The sequence below is a fragment of the Pseudophryne corroboree genome, chromosome 2, assembly GCF_028390025.1.
Source record: "Pseudophryne corroboree isolate aPseCor3 chromosome 2, aPseCor3.hap2, whole genome shotgun sequence".
Lineage (NCBI taxonomy): Eukaryota > Metazoa > Chordata > Amphibia > Anura > Myobatrachidae > Pseudophryne > Pseudophryne corroboree.
Window position 1 is genome coordinate 1,018,978,328 of NC_086445.1, and position 26,053 is coordinate 1,019,004,380.

General features: G+C 58.3%; 1 protein-coding gene across 2 annotated transcripts in view; it reads right to left on the reverse strand.

Moving 5' to 3' along the window:
- Positions 1-8,066: 8,066 nt before the first annotated feature.
- Positions 8,067-26,053, reverse strand: part of ACP6 (acid phosphatase 6, lysophosphatidic) — a 92,787-nt gene continuing 74,800 nt past the window's right edge. For both annotated transcript variants that reach the window (XM_063956700.1, XM_063956699.1), the window contains exon 11: positions 8,067-9,013. In XM_063956700.1, coding sequence (XP_063812770.1) covers positions 8,870-9,013 — 144 coding nt within the window. In that variant the 3' untranslated portion in view covers positions 8,067-8,869. The remainder of the gene's footprint in view (positions 9,014-26,053) is intronic.

Below are 26,053 nucleotides of genomic sequence, written 5' to 3' on the forward strand. Positions count from 1 at the left end.
TGTCCCGCCTTGGCGGTTTACATGAGCCACGGCTGTGATGTTGTCTGATTGAATCAGCACCAGTAGGTCGCGAAGAAGATTCTCCGCTTGTCGTAGGCCGTTGTATATGACCCTCAATTCCAGCACGTTGATGTGTAGACAAGCCTCCTGGCTTGACCATAGTCCCTGAAAATGTCTTCCTTGTGTGACTGCTCCCCATCCTCGGAGGCTCGCGTCCCTGGTTAACACGACCCAGTCCTGAATGCCGAACCTGCGACCCTCTAGAAGGTGAGCACTCTGCAGCCACCACAGGAGAGACACCCTGGCCCTAGGGGACAGGCTTATCTTCTGATGTATTTGTAGATGGGACCCTGACCACTTGTCCAGAAGGTCCCACTGAAATGTCCTCGCATGGAACCTGCCGAAGGGGATGGCCTCGTAGGCTGCCACCATTTTCCCCAGAACTCGAGTGCATTGATGAACAGACACTCTTTTTGGTTTTAGCAGGTCTCTGACCATGTTCTGGAGGTCCTGGGCTTTTTCCCTTGGGAGAAAAACCCTCTTCTGTTCCGTGTCCAGAATCATGCCTAGGAATGATAGTCGAGTCGTTGGAACCAATTGTGACTTTGGCAGATTGAGAATCCAACCGTACTGTTGTAGCACTCTCAGGGAGAGCGACACGCTCTTCAGCAATTGATCTCTCGATCTCGCTTTTATCAGGAGATCGTCCAAGTATGGGATAATTGTGACTCCCTGCCTGCGCAGGAGCACCATCATCTCCGCCATCACATTGGGCTTTCCACGGCACCGAGGATTTTCACCAAACGGCAACGTTTTAAACTGGTAATGACAGTCCTGTACAGCGAATCTCAGGTACTCCTGATGAGGATATATGGGGACATGAAGGTAGGCATCCTTCACGTCCAGAGATACCATAAACCCCCCCCCCCTTCCAGACTGGAGATCACAACCCGGAGCGATTCCATCTTGAATTTGAACTTTTTCAAGTACAGGTTTAGGGATTTTAGATTTAAAATGGGTCTGACCGAACCATCTGGCTTCGGGACCACGAACAGGGTGAATAGTACCCTTTTCCCCTGTTGGACCAGGGGAACCTTGACAATCACTTGCTGCTGACACAGCTTTTGAATTGCAGCCAATACTACTTTCCTTTCCGGGGGGAGAAGCTGGCAAGGCCGACTTGAAAAATCGGCGAGGGGGCACCTCTTCGAATTCCAGTTTGTAGCCTTGGGATACAGTTTCCATCGCCCAAGGATCCACGTCTGAAAGAACCCAGACCTGGCTGAAGAGTCGAAGACGTGCCCCCACCGGTGGGGACTCCCTCAGTGGAGCCCCAGCGTCATGCGGTGGATTTAGCAGAAGCCGGGGAGGACTTCTGCTCCTGGGAACTAGCCGAAGCAGGCGTCCTCTTTCCTCTACCCTTACCTCTGGCGAGGAAGGAGGAGCCCCGACCTCTTCTGGACTTATGCAACCGAAAGGACTGCATCTGATATTGTGGAGTTTTCTTTTGCTGTGGGGGAACAAAAGGCAAAAAAGTAGATTTACCCGCGGTAGTTGTGGAAACCAGGTCCGCGAGACCATCCCCAAATAAAACTTCACCCTTGTAAGGTAAAACCTCCATATGCTTCTTTGAGTCTGCATCACCCGTCCATTTCTAGCAGAAATCGCCATGACGTTTGCTCTCGGACCTAGCAGCCCAACGTCTCTCTGAGCGTCTCTCATATATAAGACTGCGTCTTTAATGTGACCTAAGATCAATAAAATGGTATCTCTTTCTAGGGTATCAATGTCAGTTGACAAGGTATCTGTCCAAGCCGCAACTGCGCTACATACCCATGCCGATGCAATTGCCAGACTGAGTAAAGCACCCGTATGCATATAGATAGATTTTAAGGTAGTCTCCTGTCTGCAATCAGCAGGATCCTTGAGGGCTGCCGTGTCTGGAGACGGCAGCGCCACCTTCTTGGACAGACGCGTTAAAGCCTTGTCCACCCTGGGCGAAGATTCCCACCGTACCCTGTCCTGTGCAGGGAAAGGGTACGCCATAAGAATCCTGTTGGGAATCTGCAGTTTTTTGTCTGGAGTTTCCCAAGCTTTTTCAAATAACTCGTTCAGCTCATGAGATGGTGGAAAGGTAACCTCAGGTCTCTTTTCCTTATACATGCGCACCCTCGTGTCCAGGACAGAGGGGTCATCTGTGATATGCAAAACATCTTTTATTGCAATAATCATATAATGAATACTTTTGGCCACCCTTGGGTGTAACCTCGCCTCATCGTAGTCGACACTGGAGTCAGAATCCGTGTCGGTATCAGTGTCTGCTATTTGGGATAGGGGACGTTTTTGAGACCCAGAAGGGCCCGGTGACCCAGTCGAAGCCGTGGATTGATTCCCTGCTTTTTCCCTGGACTCTGCTTTGTCCAATCTCTTATGTAATAAGGTCACATTTGCAGTTAAAACATTCCACATGTCCATCCAATCATGAGTCGGCGTTGCCGATGGAGACACCACAATCATCTGCTCCACCTCCTCCTTAGATGTGCCTTCCGCTTCAGACATGCCGACACACGCGTACCGACACCCCCACACACACAGGGATATATCTATAAGGGGATAGTTCCCCAACAAGGCCCTTTGGAGAGACAGAGAGAGAGTATGCCAGCACACACCCAGCGCCAACTGACACTGGAAACAAATTCCCAGATATAGCGCTTTTATATATAATAACCGTGTAATACACTCACTGCGCCTTACAAGTGCCCCCCCCCCCTCTTTTTCTGCCCTCTATCACAGTGTTCAGCAGGGGAGAGTCCGGAGAACTAGCTTCTCTGCAGTGCTCGGTGGAGAAAATGGCGCTGGTTAGTGCTGAGGGACCAAGCTCCGCCCCCTCCAGCGGCAGGCTTCGGTCCCGCTCAATTTTATAAAAACTGGCGGGGGATTTATATACTAACTGCCTCCGCAGCCTATATCAATATAAATGCCAGACTAGAGGTTTATATTGCTTCCCAGGGCGATCCCCCTGCGCCCTGCACCCAACAGTGCCTGCCAGTGTGTGTAGTGTGTGGGAGCAATGGCGCGCAGCGTTACCGCTGCGCGCTTACCTCAGGGAAGAGCTGAAGTCTTCTGCCGCCTTGAAGTCTTCTTTTCTTCTTATACTCACCCGGCTTCTATCTTCCGGCTCTGTGAGGAGGACGGCGGCGCGGCTCTGGGACAAACGGCGGGGGGAGACCTGCGTTCCGACTCCCTCTGAAGCTAATGGTGTCCAATAGCCTAAGAAGCAGAGCCTATCAGTTAAGTAGGTCTGCTTCTCTCTCCTCAGTCCCACGATGCAGGGAGCCTGTTGCCAGCAGTGCTCCCTGAAAATAAAAAACCTAACAAAATTCTTTTTCAGAGAAACTCAGTAGAGCTCCCTGTAATGCACCCTATCTCCTCTGGGCACAAGATCTAACTGAGGTCTGGAGGAGGGGCATAGAGGGAGGAGCCAGTGCATACCCATTCTAAAAGTTCTTTGTAGTGCCCATGTCTCCTGCGGAGCCCGTCTATACCCCATGGTCCTTACGGAGTCCCCAGCATCCTCTAGGACGTAAGAGAAATACTGATGCTGCAGGGGTAAGAAGTGTTATCCCCAACCCCCTAACCCTCCCTACCCGCAGCCTAACCTTCCCCCAGAGGTGCCTAAACCTAACCCTCCCTACCCGCAGCCTAACCCTAATCCCCCCCCCAAAAGCCTAAACCTAACCTCACCGCCCTCCCGCAGCTTACCTGTGGTGTGCCATGGCCTGTCCTCGTTCGGGAGCCCGGCTGTCAGCATTCTGGAGCCAGGATAGTGCACCAATACTGGATGCCAGTGTCTGTATTCAGAATATGGTCGGTGTTCCCAGCACAACCGGATCCTCAGTATACTCACAGCAGCACAGAGATTTCAGGAGTAGATCATGTGCAACTCTCCTGCACTACTAAGTGTGTAATGGTGTGTACACACGGTGAGATAAATCTGTAAGCTATTGACTATATAGTCAAAATCGCAAGGAAAGTTAGCGCACTCCTGCGGGGTCGGCATCGCAAGGCTACATAGACTGTGCAGGCAAGTCAATCTTTTCTATCTAGTACAAAGTGTAATAAAAATAGCACATAAACAAATCGAAAGTACAGATAGTCCAAATCTATGCGATCTGGGCGCTGGGGGGGGGAGCTCAAGGGAAATCACACAGTCAGAATCGGTCACAGCAAGGATCTCACCGTGTGTACACACCTTAACGATGGACTGACTGAGTATCAGTATATGAGTGATCTGTCAGTGAGGACAGGGCTGCATGTGACAGGGGCAGTGACATGATGTGAGGAGGGGAATGGAGGCAGCAGGAAGTCACAGACTGAGAGTTATATAGTGGGAAGAAGCAAGGTCCCCAGCAGCACAGAGTATATCAGGAGATGAGTGATGTGTCAGTGAGGACAGGGCTGCATGTGACAGGGGCAGTGACATGATGTGAGGAGGGGAATGGAGGCAGCAGGAAGTCACAGACTGAGAGTTATATAGTGGGAGGAGCAGGGTGTCCAGCAGCACAGAGTATATCAGGAGATGAGGGATGTGTGAGGACAGGGCTGCATGGGACAGGGGCAGTGATATGATGTGAGGAGGGGAATGGAGACAGCAGGAAGCCACAGACTGAGAGTTATATAGTAGAAGGAGCATGGTCCACAGCAGCACAGAGTATATCAGGAGATGAGGGATGTGTCAGTGAGGACAGGGCTGCATGTGACAGGGGCAGTGACATGATGTGTGGAGGGGAATGGAGGCAGCAGGAAGCCACAGACAGAGTTATATAGTGGGAGGAGCAGGGTCCCCAGCAGCACAGAGTATATCAGGAGATGAGTGATGTGTCAGTGAGGACAGGGCTGCATGTGACAGGGGCAGTGACATGATGCGAGGAGGGGAATGGAGGCAGCAGGAAGCCACAGACAGAGTTATATAGTGGGAGGAGCAGGGTCCCCAGCAGCACAGAGTATATCAGGAGATGTGTGATGACAGGGCAGCATGTGACAGGGGCAGTGACAGGATGTGACGAGGGGAATGGAGGCAGCAGGAAGTCATAGACAGAGTTATATAGTGGGAGGAGCAGGGTCCCCAGCAGCACAGAGTATATCAGGAGATGAGTGATGTGTCAGTGAGGACAGGACTGTATGTGACAGGGGCAGTGACCTGATGTGACGAGGGGAATGGAGGCAGCAGGAAGCCACAGTCTGAGTTCTATAGTAGAAGGAGCAAGGTCCCCAGCAGCACAGAGTATATCAGGAGATGAGTGATGTGTCAGTGAGGACAGGGCTGCATGTGACAGGGGCAGTGACATGATGTGAGGAGGGGAATGGAGGCAACAGGAAGCCACAGACTGAGAGTTATATAGTGGTAGGAGCAGGGTCCCCAGCAGCACAGAGTATATCAGGAGATGAGTGATGTGTGAGTGAGGACAGGGCTGCATGTGACAGGGGCAGTGGCATGATGTGAGGAGGGGAATGGAGGCAGCAGGAAGCCACAGACTGAGTTCTATAGTAGAAGGAGCAGGGTCTATCAGGAGATAAAGAATGTGTTAAGTAAGGACAGGGCAGTGACATGATGCGAGGAGGGTAACGGAGATATATATATTTATATATATAGATAGAGATATATATATAGCTATATATAGCTAGCAAGGAGCAGGGTCCCCAGCAGCACGGAGTATGTATGCATCTATGAAACTATGCATGTAACTAGTATGACACCACAAGAATTAGTACATAAACACAAGTGCTGGGGGGGGGCGGATTTCATTATTGTCGGCAACAAGTACAGCACAGTTTTAGGGTAACCGTTCTAAGATGTGTAGCCACTTGTTATGAGAGTCATCTATTCCAAAGTTTCAAGTGGTTACTTGGTCAGTGTCGCGGTCTAAATGTAAAGGAACACATGGGGCTGATCCCGCTTAGTCCAAGCACTGGGATCCATGTTCAGGTTGGCTCCCCACTGCCTAGTGGCTGTATAGTCGTAACAGATGACGCCCGCACATTGGGGGTCATTCCAAGTTGTTCGCTCGCTAGCAATTTTTTGCAGCACTGCGATCAGATAGTCGCCGCCTATGGGGGAGTGTATTTTCGCTTTGCAAGTGTGCGAACGCTTGTGCAGGGGAGCGGTACAAAAACACTTTGTGCAGTTTCTGAGTAGCTCTGGACTTACTCAGCCGCTTCAGTCTTTTTGGTCCCGGAATGGACGTCAGACACCCGCCCTGCAAACGCCCGGACATGCCTGCGTTTTCCCAAACACTCCCAGAAAACAGTCAGTTGACACCCATAAACGCCTTCTTCCTGTCAATCATCTTGCGATCGACTGTGCGAATGGATTCTTCGTTAAATCCATCCCCAAGCACAATCCTCTTTGTACCCGTACGACGCGCCTGCGCATTGCGGTGCAGACGCATGCAGTTTTGCAGGGTTTTAACCTGATCGCAGCGCTGCAAAAAGTTGCTAGCAAGCGATCAACTCGGAATGACCCCCATCGCCTGCAATCACCTTATCAGTTTACACTGGTCTGTATTACTGGGCTGTTTAACTACTGCGTGGTGCTGGGATATGGCAGTGTGCGTTAAGTGCTGGATCAGGTGACTTCTAGAACGGTCAATCTATTAAACAATAATCCATGTACAGCCGCTGCCATACTTAGGGGAAGTTTTATTAAAGCTTGGAGGTAATATACCAACCAATCAGCTCCTAACTGCCACGTTACAGGCTGTGTTTGAAAAATGACAGCTAGGAGCTGATTGGTTGGTACTTTATCTCTCTCCAAGCATTGATAAATTCTTTATTTTCTGAAATCTGTGGTTTGCATGTGAGAGGATGGCACCAGCTGATGCATCGTAGCCCCTTCCTCTAGCTGTAGCCACAAATGTCCCCAGTTTATGCTGCAGTAGCAGTAATGAGTGTAATGCGAGCGCGCCGCACTCCACCTTGCAATCTGTCATCACTGCTGTAACCAAAGGTGTCCTATGGGAGCGATCCCAGCGTGAGGAATGCAGCTGCTGTTGTCCGTCAGTTAGAGCAGAGCACACAGCCCCCATATGCTGTAGTGAGGTGCAGAGGCGAGCGACAGCATCACAGACCATTGCCCTCTCGCGTCTCCGCTCCGCCACTCTTGTCCCTGGAGGGATTATGGGGCATCGCCTGGATCTTGCCAGCCTCGCATTCCACAAGGCTCATTAGGATACATTTATTTGGTTTGGACCCGTACTGCTGGTTACTTGTGAATTAGTTCAGTACTTAAAAAGAGTCCTTTATTTATTCTTAGGTCTTTCCTTTTAACCAAGCTGTTATATACCCTCCTCTGGGTAGTGATGGCCCTTACCCTGTGCCCCGTTCTCCAGAGGAAATGGCACCTATAGAGTCACAGTCTGCATGTGGACAGCTGCAGGTAGTGGGGGGAGACACCTCCCCCTCCTCCACTGGGTGAAACCACTTTTACCGCTCCAGATGTCCCATTGTAGCTTTTGGTACTGGTTCTTCCAAATCTAATGCCATCGGTGGAGTGAAACGGTGCAGTTGTATGGGTACGACCATTCTCCAGTGTTAACCCCCAATAAAAAACATGTTCTGGTCTGATGCCGCTGATTAAGCAAACCTTTGAAAGGTGCAGCGTTATCCACTAATTGTCCTTTCACATGTAAAGATTTACAAGTGACGTGTTACCTATGAGACTGCAAGCCATTCACACAGATAAAGCTTAAAGGATATGTGCACTGCATGCCTCTCATTCTTGATTTAAGGTTCTGAACTTCTGCCTATACATAGTTTTTCCATACCATACCAATAAACCGGGACATTCAGATTACACAGGTGCTGTGGCTGATTAAATCCAAATGACATGCAGGCTTGAAGTCAGCCAGCCACAGAACCTGTGTAATTCATTAGTGCCTCAGTTTAAAGCGATAATACGGCAAGCCTACCTATACAGCTTTTTAAGCATATCCTTTCTGACAGGTTGATTAATTAATGCTAAATTAAAACACTGTAGAAAAAAAAGTACACCATCAGGAAAGCAGACGGAAGACTGAGTAACGGTTTTATTTTTATTTGGAAAATGTCATACTTTAAAAAGTGTTTGGACAACGTGAACCATTTCACAAGAAGTAAAAGGTAGGTTTAATAAAACCGGGCCCTGATTTCCCTTTTGTTCCTGTTTTAATAAAATACTGCAGCACAGGGGCAAACAAAGTGAAAGATTCCGCTGCCACTGAGCTGGTGCCTACAGGACGTGCACCTATAGCCTGCAACGCCTGAGACCGTTCTTCCTTACACCGCGATGTGCAGACGCCACTGACGGTGGAGGCTGCCACCTGGTGCGCTATGTTTAGGAGAATGCAGCTTAATCAATTTGCTAGTAGTGACATCACTGAGGTATAGCTGTTTCCGCGGCCCTCTAAATACACCCAGGCCTACACGGCCGTGTTACATATCACGTGCCATCAGGTTCCAAAATAACAAAGACAAATTAGGTTACATGGCACTGGGGGATGTGTGTACTGAAACCATCTGGCCCACAGATTACAAGTTACCAGTTGGATACATTCTAGCAGGGTGTATCTAATACATACAGGACTTTGGGTCAATTTTGGACATTTACCAGGTATAACTATAAACGTCAGCTGAGGTGGTTTTATTCTGATTCGTTTGTTTAATCACGTCGGTTGCAACCCATGAAAACCGGACGTCTGCTTTCATGTATGCTAAACTGATCGCAGCAGAGCCGTTGCTACGGGCTACAGCACTAGCTGGAGCCACATCTATTATTTAATGAACCTTTCGCGTTGCTCGTGGGTGGGAGTGTCCTGTACTGTCTGCAGTGCGGCTATTTCACGGCCCCCTTTACGTTTCCCATCTCCGTAAAACACAGCGCCCTGTAGTCTTCTGGGGTTATAACAAACTCAGAGAGGGCTCTCAGGAACGGCCGCAGAGGGCAGAGGCCAGCCGGACACCCTTTCAGCACTTGTTCCTGAAAAGCAGAGGAATATTGTTAATGGATTCAAAATAAACTAATAAAGATTACCCTTCTATAGCTAAAAGCTGCAATTACCATTCACAAATATACACGTTTCAATAACTTTACTTTTACTTATGGTTAACCTTTATTTACAAAGCACCAAAATATTCTACATTTATAGATAATTGTTTAGGTACATCAAATCCTACCCAATGGGAGCTTACAATCTAATTTTACCATTGCTGGGGCACACATATTGGTGCAATATAATCAGGGACCAATTAACCTGTTAGTAGGAAACCCACATGAACAAGGGGAGTACATACAAACTGTACACGGCTAGCGTGAATGACTGTGCCACTTTGGGATAAGGGTTTGTATTTAAGCCATCACGTCTTAACGGTTCCTGGCGTAGGCCCCAAATTCAGGCGCTGATGTTTAAATAACAGTTTCTCGTTCTTCACCGGATGAGCCATAAAGGGACTGGTTGCAATTCCCAATGAGGCAACCAAAGTTTATGGGTCAACCACAGGAGCCAGGAAGTGTTCAAAGCTCCTTGCACTCTGATTGGTGTACAGGCATTCACCAATCACAGGGCATATTTTGAAGTCTACAATCTAAGGCAGGCATGTCCAAACTGCGGCCCTCCAGCTGTTGTGAAACTACACATGCCAGCATGCCCTGACACAGCTTTAGCATTCTCTCACAGCAAAACTGTGTCAAGGCATGCTGGGATATGTAGTTTCACAACAGCTGGAGGGCCGCAGTTTGGACATGCCTGATCTAAGGTCATCAGAGATTTGGGGACCTGCTCCCTTAGTGGCCTTCATTGTGAAGCCATGAGAAGTCCGTCTTGTATACATGGACAACTCAGATTAATTTCTGGGGGTGAAAGCATCACTCAGTTCAGTAACTCAGCATTGGCAAAGCCATGCGGTCTCTATCAGACTGGTATTTGCAGCCACGTTGCAGAGCACAATACTCCACCGTCTTCTCCTATGCGGTCCGTTACATCTATATTTGTGCATTATATACTGCATGTGTATTATAGAAGCATCAGACGCAGCTTTTAGCACATTTCTGTGTTCCTCAAGCGGGAGCCATAGAAGTTTCTACATTTCCTCGCAGTGAGGTGCCGGTGATATGCGCCCGTCGGTGAGAGAAAACAGATGTTTTTCCAAAGAGCATTCTTTCCGGAAACCTTTGCTCTGTGACTTATTTATCATCACGATGGCTCAAGAAATGGAAGCAAAATGCTTAAAGGGATTTTCTGTGATTTTTGTTCAAGCATTTACATTAGTGGATGAAAGGGGATTGACAGATGCGCCGCAAATCCTGCTTACCAAATAATGGGGTTTGTTTTATTATTACCATTGAGAGTAAATGTGGATAACGCAGGACTGAAGAATCGGCCACTGGGGTTAGTATGATAAATATACCAGGGGCACACCAAGTAGTATCAGTAATACCAGCTACAACTTACACACACATGCAAATTCAGACAGCCCCAACTATGCCAGGATGGGGGAGTGATCTCAGTCCCTGTAAAGTTAAGGTGATGCGGCCTCGCTCCCTGGGGTGGCGAGAGAAAGCGGTCTCACTCCCCCAGCATGGTGAGAGAATGAGGCGACACTACTTGGGGAGGTTAAAGAATGAGGCCCCGCTCCCTTGGCTGGTGAGAGAATGAGGCCCCGCTCCCTGGGCTGATGAGGGGCGCTCCCTGGGCTGGTGAGAGAGAGAAAGAGGCCCCGCTCCCTGGGCTGGTGAGAGAGAGAAAGAGGCCCCGCTCCCTGGGCTGGTGAGAGAGAGAAAGAGGCCCCGCTCCCTGGGCTGGTGAGAGAGAGAAAGAGGCCCCGCTCCCTGGGCTGGTGAGAGAGAGAAAGAGGCCCCGCTCCCTGGGCTGGTGAGAGAGAGAAAGAGGCCCCGCTCCCTGGGCTGGTGAGAGAGAGAAAGAGGCCCCGCTCCCTGGGCTGGTGAGAGAGAGAAAGAGGCCCCGCTCCCTGGGCTGGTGAGAGAGAGAAAGAGGCCCCGCTCCCTGGGCTGGTGAGAGAGAGAAAGAGGCCCCGCTCCCTGGGCTGGTGAGAGAGAGAAAGAGGCCCCGCTCCCTGGGCTGGTGAGAGAGAGAGAGAAAGAGGCCCCGCTCCCTGGGCTGGTGAGAGAGAGAGAGAAAGAGGCCCCGCTCCCTGGGCTGGTGAGAGAGAGAGAGAAAGAGGCCCCGCTCCCTGGGCTGGTGAGAGAGAGAGAGAAAGAGGCCCCGCTCCCTGGGCTGGTGAGAGAGAGAGAGAAAGAGGCCCCGCTCCCTGGGCTGGTGAGAGAGAGAGAGAAAGAGGCCCCGCTCCCTGGGCTGGTGAGAGAGAGAGAGAAAGAGGCCCCGCTCCCTGGGCTGGTGAGAGAGAGAGAGAAAGAGGCCCCGCTCCCTGGGCTGGTGAGAGAGAGAGAGAAAGAGGCCCCGCTCCCTGGGCTGGTGAGAGAGAGAGAGAAAGAGGCCCCGCTCCCTGGGCTGGTGAGAGAGAGAGAGAAAGAGGCCCCGCTCCCTGGGCTGGTGAGAGAGAGAGAGAAAGAGGCCCCGCTCCCTGGGCTGGTGAGAGAGAGAGAGAAAGAGGCCCCGCTCCCTGGGCTGGTGAGAGAGAGAGAGAAAGAGGCCCCGCTCCCTGGGCTGGTGAGAGAGAGAGAGAAAGAGGCCCCGCTCCCTGGGCTGGTGAGAGAGAGAGAGAAAGAGGCCCCGCTCCCTGGGCTGGTGAGAGAGAGAGAGAAAGAGGCCCCGCTCCCTGGGCTGGTGAGAGAGAGAGAGAGAAAGAGGCCCCGCTCCCTGGGCTGGTGAGAGAGAGAGAGAGAAAGAGGCCCCGCTCCCTGGGCTGGTGAGAGAGAGAGAGAAAGAGGCCCCGCTCCCTGGGCTGGTGAGAGAGAGAGAGAAAGAGGCCCCGCTCCCTGGGCTGGTGAGAGAGAGAGAGAAAGAGGCCCCGCTCCCTGGGCTGGTGAGAGAGAGAAAGAGGCCCCGCTCCCTGGGCTGGTGAGAGAGAGAGAGAAAGAGGCCCCGCTCCCTGGGCTGGTGAGAGAGAGAGAGAAAGAGGCCCCGCTCCCTGGGCTGGTGAGAGAGAGAGAGAAAGAGGCCCCGCTCCCTGGGCTGGTGAGAGAGAGAGAAAGAGGCCCCGCTCCCTGGGCTGGTGAGAGAGAGAGAAAGAGGCCCCGCTCCCTGGGCTGGTGAGAGAGAGAGAAAGAGGCCCCGCTCCCTGGGCTGGTGAGAGAGAGAAAGAGGCCCCGCTCCCTGGGCTGGTGAGAGAGAGAGAAAGAGGCCCCGCTCCCTGGGCTGGTGAGAGAGAGAGAGAAAGAGGCCCCGCTCCCTGGGCTGGTGAGAGAGAGAGAGAAAGAGGCCCCGCTCCCTGGGCTGGTGAGAGAGAAAGAGGCCCCGCTCCCTGGGCTGGTGAGAGAGAGAAAGAGGCCCCGCTCCCTGGGCTGGTGAGAGAGAGAGAAAGAGACCCCGCTCCCTGGGCTGGTGAGAGAGAGAGAAAGAGGCCCCGCTCCCTGGGCTGGTGAGAGAGAGAGAAAGAGGCCCCGCTCCCTGGGCTGGTGAGAGAGAGAGAAAGAGGCCCCGCTCCCTGGGCTGGTGAGAGAGAGAGAGAAAGAGGCCCCGCTCCCTGGGCTGGTGAGAGAGAGAGAGAAAGAGGCCCCGCTCCCTGGGCTGGTGAGAGAGAAAGAGGCCCCGCTCCCTGGGCTGGTGAGAGAGAGAAAGAGGCCCCGCTCCCTGGGCTGGTGAGAGAGAGAGAAAGAGGCCCCGCTCCCTGGGCTGGTGAGAGAGAGAGAAAGAGGCCCCGCTCCCTGGGCTGGTGAGAGAGAGAGAAAGAGGCCCCGCTCCCTGGGCTGGTGAGAGAGAGAGAAAGAGGCCCCGCTCCCTGGGCTGGTGAGAGAGAGAGAAAGAGGCCCCGCTCCCTGGGCTGGTGAGAGAGAGAGAAAGAGGCCCCGCTCCCTGGGCTGGTGAGAGAGAGAGAAAGAGGCCCCGCTCCCTGGGCTGGTGAGAGAGAGAGAAAGAGGCCCCGCTCCCTGGGCTGGTGAGAGAGAGAGAGAAAGAGGCCCCGCTCCCTGGGCTGGTGAGAGAGAGAGAAAGAGGCCCCGCTCCCTGGGCTGGTGAGAGAGAGAGAAAGAGGCCCCGCTCCCTGGGCTGGTGAGAGAGAAAGAGGCCCCGCTCCCTGGGCTGGTGAGAGAGAAAGAGGCCCCGCTCCCTGGGCTGGTGAGAGAGAAAGAGGCCCCGCTCCCTGGGCTGGTGAGAGAGAAAGAGGCCCCGCTCCCTGGGCTGGTGAGAGAGAAAGAGGCCCCGCTCCCTGGGCTGGTGAGAGAGAAAGAGGCCCCGCTCCCTGGGCTGGTGAGAGAGAAAGAGGCCCCGCTCCCTGGGCTGGTGAGAGAGAAAGAGGCCCCGCTCCCTGGGCTGGTGAGAGAGAAAGAGGCCCCGCTCCCTGGGCTGGTGAGAGAGAGAGAAAGAGGCCCCGCTCCCTGGGCTGGTGAGAGAGAGAGAAAGAGGCCCCGCTCCCTGGGCTGGTGAGAGAGAGAGAAAGAGGCCCCGCTCCCTGGGCTGGTGAGAGAGAGAGAAAGAGGCCCCGCTCCCTGGGCTGGTGAGAGAGAGAGAAAGAGGCCCCGCTCCCTGGGCTGGTGAGAGAGAGAGAAAGAGGCCCCGCTCCCTGGGCTGGAGAGAGAGAGAGAGAGAGAGAAAGAGGCCCCGCTCCCTGGGCTGGAGAGAGACAGAAAGAGGCCCCGCTCCCTGGGCTGGTGAGAGAGAGAGAGAGAAAGAGGCCCCGCTCCCTGGGCTGGTGAGAGAGAGAGAGAAAGAGGCCCCGCTCCCTGGGCTGGTGAGAGAGAGAGAGAAAGAGGCCCCGCTCCCTGGGCTGGTGAGAGAGAGAGAGAAAGAGGCCCCGCTCCCTGGGCTGGTGAGAGAGAGAGAAAGAGGCCCCGCTCCCTGGGCTGGTGAGAGAGAGAGAGAAAGAGGCCCCGCTCCCTGGGCTGGTGAGAGAGAGAGAGAAAGAGGCCCCGCTCCCTGGGCTGGTGAGAGAGAGAGAGAAAGAGGCCCCGCTCCCTGGGCTGGTGAGAGAGAGAGAGAAAGAGGCCCCGCTCCCTGGGCTGGTGAGAGAGAGAGAAAGAGGCCCCGCTCCCTGGGCTGGTGAGAGAGAGAGAGAGAGAGAAAGAGGCCCCGCTCCCTGGGCTGGTGAGAGAGAGAGAGAGAAAGAGGCCCCGCTCCCTGGGCTGGTGAGAGAGAGAGAGAGAAAGAGGCCCCGCTCCCTGGGCTGGTGAGAGAGAGAGAGAGAAAGAGGCCCCGCTCCCTGGGCTGGTGAGAGAGAGAGAAAGAGGCCCCGCTCCCTGGGCTGGTGAGAGAGAGAGAGAGAGAGAGAGAAAAAGAGGCCCCGCTCCCTGGGCTGGTGAGAGAGAGAAAGAGGCCCCGCTCCCTGGGCTGGTGAGAGAGAGAAAGAGGCCCCGCTCCCTGGGCTGGTGAGAGAGAGAAAGAGGCCCCGCTCCCTGGGCTGGAGAGAGACAGAAAGAGGCCCCGCTCCCTGGGCTGGTGAGAGAGAGAGAGAGAAAGAGGCCCCGCTCCCTGGGCTGGTGAGAGAGAGAGAGAAAGAGGCCCCGCTCCCTGGGCTGGTGAGAGAGAGAGAGAAAGAGGCCCCGCTCCCTGGGCTGGTGAGAGAGAGAGAGAAAGAGGCCCCGCTCCCTGGGCTGGTGAGAGAGAGAGAAAGAGGCCCCGCTCCCTGGGCTGGTGAGAGAGAGAGAGAAAGAGGCCCCGCTCCCTGGGCTGGTGAGAGAGAGAGAGAAAGAGGCCCCGCTCCCTGGGCTGGTGAGAGAGAGAAAGAGGCCCCGCTCCCTGGGCTGGTGAGAGAGAGAGAGAAAGAGGCCCCGCTCCCTGGGCTGGTGAGAGAGAGAGAGAAAGAGGCCCCGCTCCCTGGGCTGGTGAGAGAGAGAGAGAGAAAGAGGCCCCGCTCCCTGGGCTGGTGAGAGAGAGAGAGAGAAAGAGGCCCCGCTCCCTGGGCTGGTGAGAGAGAGAGAGAGAAAGAGGCCCCGCTCCCTGGGCTGGTGAGAGAGAGAGAAAGAGGCCCCGCTCCCTGGGCTGGTGAGAGAGAGAGAGAGAGAGAAAAAGAGGCCCCGCTCCCTGGGCTGGTGAGAGAGAGAAAGAGGCCCCGCTCCCTGGGCTGGTGAGAGAGAGAAAGAGGCCCCGCTCCCTGGGCTGGTGAGAGAGAGAAAGAGGCCCCGCTCCCTGGGCTGGTGAGAGAGAGAGAGAGGCCCCGCTCCCTGGGCTGGTGAGAGAGAGAGAAAGAGGACCCGCTCCCTGGGCTGGAGAGAGAGAGAGAGAAAGAGGCCCCGCTCCCTGGGCTGGTGAGAGAGAGAGAGAAAGAGGCCCCGCTCCCTGGGCTGGTGAGAGAGAGAGAGAGAGAGAGAAAGAGGCCCCGCTCCCTGGGCTGGTGAGAGAGAGAAAGAGGCCCCGCTCCCTGGGCTTGTGAAAGAGAAAGAGGCCCCGCTCCCTGGGCTGGTGAGAGAGAGAAAGAGGCCCCGCTCCCTGGGCTGGTGAGAGAGAGAGAAAGAGGCCCCGCTCCCTGGGCTGGTGAGAGAGAGAAAGAGGCCCAGCTCCCTGGGCTGGTGAGAGAGAGAAAGAGGCCCCGCTCCCTGGGCTGGTGAGAGAGAGAGAAAGAGGCCCCGCTCCCTGGGCTGGTGAGAGAGAGAGAGAAAGAGGCCCCGCTCCCTGGGCTGGTGAGAGAGAGAGAGAGAGAGAAAGAGGCCCCGCTCCCTGGGCTGGTGAGAGAGAGAGAGAGAAAGAGGCCCCGCTCCCTGGGCTGGTGAGAGAGAGAGAAAGAGGCCCCGCTCCCTGGGCTGGTGAGAGAGAGAGAGAGAGGCCCCGCTCCTTGGGCTGGTGAGAGAGAAAGAGGCCCCGCTCCTTGGGCTGGTAAGAGAGAAAGAGGCCCCGCTCCCTGGGCTGGTGAGAGAGAGAGAAAGAGGCCCCGCTCCCTGGGCTGGTGAGAGAGAGGCCCCGCTCCCTGGGCTGGTGAGAGAGAGGCCCCGCTCCCTGGGCTGGTGAGAGAGAGGCCCCGCTCCCTGGGCTGGTGAGAGAGAGAGGCCCCGCTCCCTGGGCTGGTGAGAGAGAGAGGCCCCGCTCCCTGGGCTGGTGAGAGAGGCCCCGCTCCCTGGGCTGGTGAGAGAGAGAGAAAGAGGCCCCGCTCCCTGGGCTGGTGAGAGAGAAAGAAAGAGGCCCCGCTCCCTGGGCTGGAGAGAGAGAGAGAGAGAGAAAGAGGCCCCGCTCCCTGGGCTGGTGAGAGAGAGAGAAAGAGGCCCCGCTCCCTGGGCTGGTGAGAGAGAGAGAGAGAGAGAGAGAGAGAGAAAGAGGCCCCGCTCCCTGGGCTGGTGAGAGAGAGAAAGAGGCCCCGCTCCCTGGGCTTGTGAAAGAGGCCCCGCTCCCTGGGCTGGTGAGAGAGAGAAAGAGGCCCCGCTCCCTGGACTGGTGAGAGAGAGAAAGAGGCCCCGCTCCCTGGGCTGGTGAGAGAGAGAAAGAGGCCCCGCTCCCTGGGCTGGTGAGAGAGAGAGAAAGAGGCCCCGCTCCCTGGGCTGGTGAGAGAGAAAGAGGCCCCGCTCCCTGGGCTGGTGAGAGAGAGAAAGAGGCCCCGCTCCCTGGGCTGGTGAGAGAGAGAGAGAAAGAGGCCCCGCTCCCTGGGCTGGTGAGAGAGAGAGAAAGAGGCCCCGCTCCCTGGGCTGGTGAGAGAGAGAGAGAAAGAGGCCCCGCTCCTTGGGCTGGTGAGAGAGAAAGAGGCCCCGCTCCCTGGGCTGGTGAGAGAGAGAAAGAGGCCCCGCTCCCTGGGCTGGTGAGAGAGAAAGAGGCCCCGCTCCCTGGGCTGGTGAGAGAGAAAGAGGCCCCGCTCCCTGGGCTGGTGAGAGAGAAAGAGGCCCCGCTCCCTGGGCTGGTGAGAGAGAGAGAAAGAGGCCCCGCTCCCTGGGCTGGTGAGAGAGAGAGAAAGAGGCCCCGCTCCCTGGGCTGGTGAGAGAGAGAAAGAGGCCCCGCTCCCTGGGCTGGTGAGAGAGAGAAAGAGGCCCCGCTCCCTGGGCTGGTGAGAGAGAGAGAAAGAGGCCCCGCTCCCTGGGCTGGTGAGAGAGAGAGAAAGAGGCCCCGCTCCCTGGGCTGGAGAGAGAGAGAGAGAGAGAGAGAAAGAGGCCCCGCTCCCTGGGCTGGAGAGAGAGAGAAAGATGCCCCGCTCCCTGGGCTGGTGAGAGAGAGAGAGAGAGAGAGAAAGAGGCCCCGCTCCCTGGGCTGGTGAGAGAGAGAGAAAGAGGCCCCGCTCCCTGGGCTGGTGAGAGAGAGAGAGAGAAAGAGGCCCCGCTCCCTGGGCTGGTGAGAGAGAGAGAGAAAGAGGCCCCGCTCCCTGGGCTGGTGAGAGAGAGAGAGAAAGAGGCCCCGCTCCCTGGGCTGGTGAGAGAGAGAGAGAGAAAGAGGCCCCGCTCCCTGGGCTGGTGAGAGAGAGAGAAAGAGGCCCCGCTCCCTGGGCTGGTGAGAGAGAGAGAGAGAGAAAGAGGCCCCGCTCCCTGGGCTGGTGAGAGAGAGAGAGAGAAAGAGGCCCCGCTCCCTGGGCTGGTGAGAGAGAGAGAGAGAAAGAGGCCCCGCTCCCTGGGCTGGTGAGAGAGAGAGAGAAAGAGGCCCCGCTCCCTGGGCTGGTGAGAGAGAGAGAGAGAGAAAGAGGCCCCGCTCCCTGGGCTGGTGAGAGAGAGAGAGAAAGAGGCCCCGCTCCCTGGGCTGGTGAGAGAGAGAGAGAAAGAGGCCCCGCTCCCTGGGCTGGTGAGAGAGAGAGAGAAAGAGGCCCCGCTCCCTGGGCTGGTGAGAAAGAGAAAGAGGCCCCGCTCCCTGGGCTGGTGAGAGAGAGAGAGAGGCCCCGCTCCCTGGGCTGGTGAGAGAGAGAGAGAGGCCCCGCTCCCTGGGCTGGTGAGAGAGAGAGAAAGAGGCCCCGCTCCCTGGGCTGGTGAGAGAGAGAGAGAGAAAGAGGCCCCGCTCCCTGGGCTGGTGAGAGAGAGAGAGAGAGAGAAAGAGGCCCCGCTCCCTGGGCTGGTGAGAGAGAGAGAGAGAGAGAGGCCCCGCTCCCTGGGCTGGTGAGAGAGAGAGAGAGAAAGAGGCCCCGCTCCTTGGGCTGGTGAGAGAGAAAGAGGCCCCGCTCCTTGGGCTGGTGAGAGAGAAAGAGGCCCCGCTCCCTGGGCTGGTGAGAGAAAGAGGCCCCGCTCCCTGGGCTGGTAAGAGAGAGAGAGGCCCCGCTCCCTGGGCTGGTGAGAGAGAGAGGCCCCGCTCCCTGGGCTGGTGAGAGAGAAAGAGGCCCCGCTCCCTGGGCTGGTGAGAGAGAGAAAGAGGCCCCGCTCCCTGGGCTGGTGAGAGAGAGAGAAAGAGGCCCCGCTCCCTGAGCTGGTGAGAGAGAGAAAGAGGCCCCGCTCCCTGGGCTGGTGAGAGAGAGAAAGAGGCCCCGCTCCCTGGGCTGGTGAGAGAGAGAGAAAGAGGCCCCGCTCCCTGGGCTGGTGAGAGAGAGAAAGAGGCCCCGCTCCCTGGGCTGGTGAGAGAGAGAAAGAGGCCCCGCTCCCTGGGCTGGTGAGAGAGAGAGAAAGAGGCCCCGCTCCCTGGGCTGGTGAGAGAGAGAGAAAGAGGCCCCGCTCCCTGGGCTGGTGAGAGAGAGAGAGAAAGAGGCCCCGCTCCCTGGGCTGGTGAGAGAGAGAGAAAGAGGCCCCGCTCCCTGGGCTGGTGAGAGAGAGAGAGAGAAAGAGGCCCCGCTCCCTGGGCTGGTGAGAGAGAGAGAGAAAGAGGCCCCGCTCCCTGGGCTGGTGAGAGAGAGAGAAAGAGGCCCCGCTCCCTGGGCTGGTGAGAGAGAGAGAGAGAAAGAGGCCCCGCTCCCTGGGCTGGTGAGAGAGAGAGAGAGAAAGAGGCCCCGCTCCCTGGGCTGGTGAGAGAGAGAGAGAAAGAGGCCCCGCTCCCTGGGCTGGTGAGAGAGAGAGAGAGAAGAGGCCCCGCTCCCTGGGCTGGTGAGAGAGAGAGAGAAAGAGGCCCCGCTCCCTGGGCTGGTGAGAGAGAGAGAGAGAAAGAGGCCCCGCTCCCTGGGCTGGTGAGAGAGAGAGAGAAAGAGGCCCCGCTCCCTGGGCTGGTGAGAGAGAGAGAGAAAGAGGCCCCGCTCCCTGGGCTGGTGAGAAAGAGAGAAAGGCCCCGCTCCCTGGGCTGGTGAGAGAGAGAGAGAGGCCCCGCTCCCTGGGCTGGTGAGAGAGAGAGAGAGGCCCCGCTCCCTGGGCTGGTGAGAGAGAGAGAAAGAGGCCCCGCTCCCTGGGCTGGTGAGAGAGAGAGAGAGAAAGAGGCCCCGCTCCCTGGGCTGGTGAGAGAGAGAGAGAAAGAGGCCCCGCTCCCTGGGCTGGTGAGAGAGAGAGAGAAAGAGGCCCCGCTCCCTGGGCTGGTGAGAGAGAGAGAGAGAAAGAGGCCCCGCTCCTTGGGCTGGTGAGAGAGAAAGAGGCCCCGCTCCTTGGGCTGGTGAGAGAGAAAGAGGCCCCGCTCCCTGGGCTGGTGAGAGAGAGAAAGAGGCCCCGCTCCCTGGGCTGGTGAGAGAGAGAGAAAGAGGCCCCGCTCCCTGGGCTGGTAAGAGAGAGAGAGGCCCCGCTCCCTGGGCTGGTGAGAGAGAGAGGCCCCGCTCCCTGGGCTGGTGAGAGAGGCCCCGCTCCCTGGGCTGGTGAGAGAGAGAGGCCCCGCTCCCTGGGCTGGTGAGAGAGAGAAAGAGGCCCCGCTCCCTGGGCTGGTGAGAGAGAAAGAAAGAGGCCCCGCTCCCTGGGCTGGAGAGAGAGAGAGAGAGAGAGAGAAAGAGGCCCCGCTCCCTGGGCTGGTGAGAGAGAGAGAGAAAGAGGCCCCGCTCCCTGGGCTGGTGAGAGAGAGAGAGAAAGAGGCCCCGCTCCTTGGGCTGGTGAGAGAGAAAGAGGCCCCGCTCCCTGGGCTGGTGAGAGAGAGAAAGAGGCCCCGCTCCCTGGGCTGGTGAGAGAGAGAAAGAGGCCCCGCTCCCTGAGCTGGTGAGAGAGAGAAAGAGGCCCCGCTCCCTGGGCTGGTGAGAGAGAGAAAGAGGCCCCGCTCCCTGGGCTGGTGAGAGAGAGAGAAAGAGGCCCCGCTCCCTGGGCTGGTGAGAGAGAGAAAGAGGCCCCGCTCCCTGGGCTGGTGAGAGAGAGAAAGAGGCCCCGCTCCCTGGGCTGGTGAGAGAGAGAGAGAAAGAGGCCCCGCTCCCTGGGCTGGTGAGAGAGAGAGAAAGAGGCCCCGCTCCCTGGGCTGGTGAGAGAGAGAGAGAGAGAGAGGCCCCGCTCCTTGGGCTGGTGAGAGAGAAAGAGGCCCCGCTCCCTGGGCTGGTGAGAGAGAGAAAGAGGCCCCGCTCCCTGGGCTGGTGAGAGAGAAAGAGGCCCCGCTCCCTGGGCTGGTGAGAGAGAGAGGCCCCGCTCCCTGGGCTGGTGAGAGAGAGAGGCCCCGCTCCCTGGGCTGGTGAGAGAGAGAGGCCCCGCTCCCTGGGCTGGTGAGAGAGAGAGGCCCCGCTCCCTGGGCTGGTGAGAGAGAGAGAAAGAGGCCCCGCTCCCTGGGCTGGTGAGAGAGAAAGAAAGAGGCCCCGCTCCCTGGGCTGGTGAGAGAGAGAGAAAGAGGCCCCGCTCCCTGGGCTGGTGAGAGAGAGAGAAAGAGGCCCCGCTCCCTGGGCTGGTGAGAGAGAGAGAAAGAGGCCCCGCTCCCTGGGCTGGTGAGAGAGAGAAAGAGGCCCCGCTCCCTGAGCTGGTGAGAGAGAGAAAGAGGCCCCGCTCCCTGGGCTGGTGAGAGAGAGAAAGAGGCCCCGCTCCCTGGGCTGGTGAGAGAGAGAGAAAGAGGCCCCGCTCCCTGGGCTGGTGAGAGAGAGAAAGAGGCCCCGCTCCCTGGGCTGGTGAGAGAGAGAAAGAGGCCCCGCTCCCTGGGCTGGTGAGAGAGAGAAAGAGGCCCCGCTCCCTGGGCTGGTGAGAGAGAGAAAGAGGCCCCGCTCCCTGGGCTGGTGAGAGAGAGAGAGAGAAAGAGGCCCCGCTCCCTGGGCTGGTGAGAGAGAGAGAGAAAGAGGCCCCGCTCCCTGGGCTGGTGAGAGAGAGAGAGAAAGAGGCCCCGCTCCCTGGGCTGGTGAGAAAGAGAGAGAGGCCCCGCTCCCTGGGCTGGTGAGAGAGAGAGAGAGGCCCCGCTCCCTGGGCTGGTGAGAGAGAGAGAGAGGCCCCGCTCCCTGGGCTGGTGAGAGAGAGAGAGAAAGAGGCCCCGCTCCCTGGGCTGGTGAGAGAGAGAGAGAGAAAGAGGCCCCGCTCCCTGGGCTGGTGAGAGAGAGAGAGAAAGAGGCCCCGCTCCCTGGGCTGGTGAGAGAGAGAGAAAGAGGCCCCGCTCCCTGGGCTGGTGAGAGAGAGAGAGAGAAAGAGGCCCCGCTCCTTGGGCTGGTGAGAGAGAAAGAGGCCCCGCTCCTTGGGCTGGTGAGAGAGAAAGAGGCCCCGCTCCCTGGGCTGGTGAGAGAGAGAAAGAGGCCCCGCTCCCTGGGCTGGTGAGAGAGAGAGAAAGAGGCCCCGCTCCCTGGGCTGGTAAGAGAGAGAGAGGCCCCGCTCCCTGGGCTGGTAAGAGAGAGAGAGGCCCCGCTCCCTGGGCTGGTGAGAGAGAGAGGCCACGCTCCCTGGGCTGGTGAGAGAGGCCCCGCTCCCTGGGCTGGTGAGAGAGAGAGGCCCCGCTCCCTGGGCTGGTGAGAGAGAGAAAGAGGCCCCGCTCCCTGGGCTGGTGAGAGAGAAAGAAAGAGGCCCCGCTCCCTGGGCTGGAGAGAGAGAGAGAGAGAAAGAGGCCCCGCTCCCTGGGCTGGTGAGAGAGAGAGAAAGAGGCCCCGCTCCCTGGGCTGGTGAGAGAGAGAGAGAAAGAGGCCCCGCTCCTTGGGCTGGTGAGAGAGAAAGAGGCCCCGCTCCCTGGGCTGGTGAGAGAGAGAAAGAGGCCCCGCTCCCTGGGCTGGTGAGAGAGAGAAAGAGGCCCCGCTCCCTGAGCTGGTGAGAGAGAGAAAGAGGCCCCGCTCCCTGGGCTGGTGAGAGAGAGAAAGAGGCCCCGCTCCCTGGGCTGGTGAGAGAGAGAGAAAGAGGCCCCGCTCCCTGGGCTGGTGAGAGAGAGAAAGAGGCCCCGCTCCCTGGGCTGGTGAGAGAGAGAAAGAGGCCCCGCTCCCTGGGCTGGTGAGAGAGAGAGAAAGAGGCCCCGCTCCCTGGGCTGGTGAGAGAGAGAGAAAGAGGCCCCGCTCCCTGGGCTGGTGAGAGAGAGAGAGAGAGAGAGGCCCGCTCCTTGGGCTGGTGAGAGAGAAAGAGGCCCCGCTCCCTGGGCTGGTGAGAGAGAGAAAGAGGCCCCGCTCCCTGGGCTGGTGAGAGAGAAAGAGGCCCCGCTCCCTGGGCTGGTAAGAGAGAGAGAGAGGCCCCGCTCCCTGGGCTGGTGAGAGAGAGAGGCCCCGCTCCCTGGGCTGGTGAGAGAGAGAGAAAGAGGCCCCGCTCCCTGGGCTGGTGAGAGAGAAAGAAAGAGGCCCCGCTCCCTGGGCTGGTGAGAGAGAAAGAAAGAGGCCCCGCTCCCTGGGCTGGTGAGAGAGAGAGAAAGAGGCCCCGCTCCCTGGGCTGGTGAGAGAGAGAGAAAGAGGCCCCGCTCCCTGGGCTGGTGAGAGAGAGAAAGAGGCCCCGCTCCCTGAGCTGGTGAGAGAGAGAAAGAGGCCCCGCTCCCTGGGCTGGTGAGAGAGAGAAAGAGGCCCCGCTCCCTGGGCTGGTGAGAGAGAGAGAAAGAGGCCCCGCTCCCTGGGCTGGTGAGAGAGAGAAAGAGGCCCCGCTCCCTGGGCTGGTGAGAGAGAGAAAGAGGCCCCGCTCCCTGGGCTGGTGAGAGAGAGAAAGAGGCCCCGCTCCCTGGGCTGGTGAGAGAGAGAAAGAGGCCCCGCTCCCTGGGCTGGTGAGAGAGAGAAAGAGGCCCCGCTCCCTGGGCTGGTGAGAGAGAAAGAGGCCCCGCTCCCTGGGCTGGTGAGAGAGAAAGAGGCCCCGCTCCCTGGGCTGGTGAGAGAGAAAGAGAAAGAGGCCCCGCTCCCTGGGCTGGTGAGAGAGAGAGAGAAAGAGGCCCCGCTCCCTGGGCTGGTGAGAGAGAAAGAGGCCCCGCTCCCTGGGCTGGTGAGAGAGAAAGAGAAAGAGGCCCCGCTCCCTGGGCTGGTGAGAGAGAAAGAGGCCCCACTCCCTGGGCTGGTGAGAGAGAAAGAGGCCCCGCTCCCTGGGCTGGTGAGAGAGAAAGAGGCCCCGCTCCCTGGGCTGGTGAGAGAGAAAGAGGCCCCGCTCCCTGGGCTGGTGAGAGAGAAAGAGGCCCCGCTCCCTGGGCTGGTGAGAGAGAAAGAGAAAGAGGCCCCGCTCCCTGGGCTGGTGAGAGAGAGAGAGAGAAAGAGGCCCCGCTCCCTGGGCTGGTGAGAGAGAGAGAGAGAAAGAGGCCCGCTCCCTGGGCTGGTGAGAGAGAGAGAGAGAAAGAGGCCCCGCTCCCTGGGCTGGTGAGAGAGAGAGAGAGAAAGAGGCCCCGCTCCCTGGGCTGGTGAGAGAGAGAGAGAAAGAGGCCCCGCTCCCTGGGCTGGTGAGAGAGAGAGAGAGAGAAAGAGGCCCGCTCCCTGGGCTGGTGAGAGAGAGAGAAAGAGGCCCCGCTCCCTGGGCTGGTGAGAGAGAGAGAGAAAGAGGCCCCGCTCCCTGGGCTGGTGAGAGAGAGAGAGAAAGAGGCCCCGCTCCCTGGGCTGGTGAGAAAGAGAAAGAGGGCCCCGCTCCCTGGGCTGGTGAGAGAGAGAGAGAGGCCCCGCTCCCTGGGCTGGTGAGAGAGAGAGAGAGGCCCCGCTCCCTGGGCTGGTGAGAGAGAGAGAAAGAGGCCCCGCTCCCTGGGCTGGTGAGAGAGAGAGAGAGAGAAAGAGGCCCCGCTCCCTGGGCTGGTGAGAGAGAGAGAGAGAGAGAAAGAGGCCCCGCTCCCTGGGCTGGTGAGAGAGAGAGAGAGAGGCCCCGCTCCCTGGGCTGGTGAGAGAGAGAGAGAGAAAGAGGCCCCGCTCCTTGGGCTGGTGAGAGAGAAAGAGGCCCGCTCCTTGGGCTGGTGAGAGAGAAAGAGGCCCCGCTCCCTGGGCTGGTGAGAGAAAGAGGCCCCGCTCCCTGGGCTGGTAAGAGAGAGAGAGGCCCCGCTCCCTGGGCTGGTGAGAGAGAGAGGCCCCGCTCCCTGGGCTGGTGAGAGAGAAAGAGGCCCCGCTCCCTGGGCTGGTGAGAGAGAGAAAGAGGCCCCGCTCCCTGGGCTGGTGAGAGAGAGAGAAAGAGGCCCCGCTCCCTGAGCTGGTGAGAGAGAGAAAGAGGCCCCGCTCCCTGGGCTGGTGAGAGAGAGAAAGAGGCCCGCTCCTGGGCTGGTGAGAGAGAGAGAAAGAGGCCCCGCTCCCTGGGCTGGTGAGAGAGAGAAAGAGGCCCCGCTCCCTGGGCTGGTGAGAGAGAGAAAGAGGCCCCGCTCCCTGGGCTGGTGAGAGAGAGAGAAAGAGGCCCCGCTCCCTGGGCTGGTGAGAGAGAGAGAAAGAGGCCCCGCTCCCTGGGCTGGTGAGAGAGAGAGAGAAAGAGGCCCCGCTCCCTGGGCTGGTGAGAGAGAGAGAAAGAGGCCCCGCTCCCTGGGCTGGTGAGAGAGAGAGAAAGAGGCCCCGCTCCCTGGGCTGGTGAGAGAGAGAGAGAAAGAGGCCCCGCTCCCTGGGCTGGTGAGAGAGAGAGAAAGAGGCCCCGCTCCCTGGGCTGGTGAGAGAGAGAGAGAGAAAGAGGCCCCGCTCCCTGGGCTGGTGAGAGAGAGAGAGAGAAAGAGCCCCGCTCCCTGGGCTGGTGAGAGAGAGAGACGAGAAAAGAGCCCCGCTCCCTGGGCTGGTGAGAGAGAGAGAGAGAAAGAGGCCCCGCTCCCTGGGCTGGTGAGAGAGAGAGAGAGAAAGAGGCCCCGCTCCCTGGGCTGGTGAGAGAGAGAGAGAGAAAGAGGCCCCGCTCCCTGGGCTGGTGAGAGAGAGAGAGAAAGAGGCCCCGCTCCCTGGGCTGGTGAGAGAGAGAGAGAAAGAGGCCCCGCTCCCTGGGCTGGTGAGAAAGAGAGAGAAAGGCCCCGCTCCCTGGGCTGGTGAGAGAGAGAGAGAGGCCCCGCTCCCTGGGCTGAGAGAGAGAGAAGAGGCCCCCGCTCCCTGGGCTGGTGAGAGAGAGAGAAAGAGGCCCCGCTCCCTGGGCTGGTGAGAGAGAGAGAGAGAAAGAGGCCCCGCTCCCTGGGCTGGTGAGAGAGAGAAAGAGGCCCCGCTCCCTGGGCTGGTGAGAGAGAGAGAGAAAGAGGCCCCGCTCCCTGGGCTGGTGAGAGAGAGAGAGAGAAAGAGGCCCCGCTCCTTGGGCTGGTGAGAGAGAAAGAGGCCCCGCTCCTTGGGCTGGTGAGAGAGAAAGAGGCCCCGCTCCCTGGGCTGGTGAGAGAGAGAAAGAGGCCCCGCTCCCTGGGCTGGTGAGAGAGAGAGAAAGAGGCCCCGCTCCCTGGGCTGGTGAAGAGAGAGAGAGGCCCCGCTCCCTGGGCTGGTGAGAGAGAGAGGCCCCGCTCCCTGGGCTGGTGAGAGAGGCCCCGCTCCCTGGGCTGGTGAGAGAGAGAGGCCCCGCTCCCTGAGGCTGGTGAGAGAGAGAAGAGGCCCCGCTCCCTGGGCTGGAGAGAGGAGAGCGAGAGAGAGAGAAAGAGGCCCCGCTCCCTGGGCTGGTGAGAGAGAGAGAAAGAGGCCCCGCTCCCTGGGCTGGTGAGAGAGAGAGAGAGAGGCCCCGCTCCTTGGCTGGTGAGAGAGAGAAAGAGGCCCCGCTCCCTGGGCTGGTGAGAGAGAGAAAGAGGCCCCGCTCCCTGGGCTGGTGAGAGAGAGAGAAGAGGCCCCGCTCCCTGAGCTGGTGAGAGAAGAGAGAAAGAGGCCCCGCTCCCTGGGCTGGTGAGAGAGAGAGAAAGAGGCCCCGCTCCCTGGGCTGGTGAGAGAGAGAGAAAGAGGCCCCGCTCCCTGGGCTGGTGAGAGAGAGAGAGAGGCC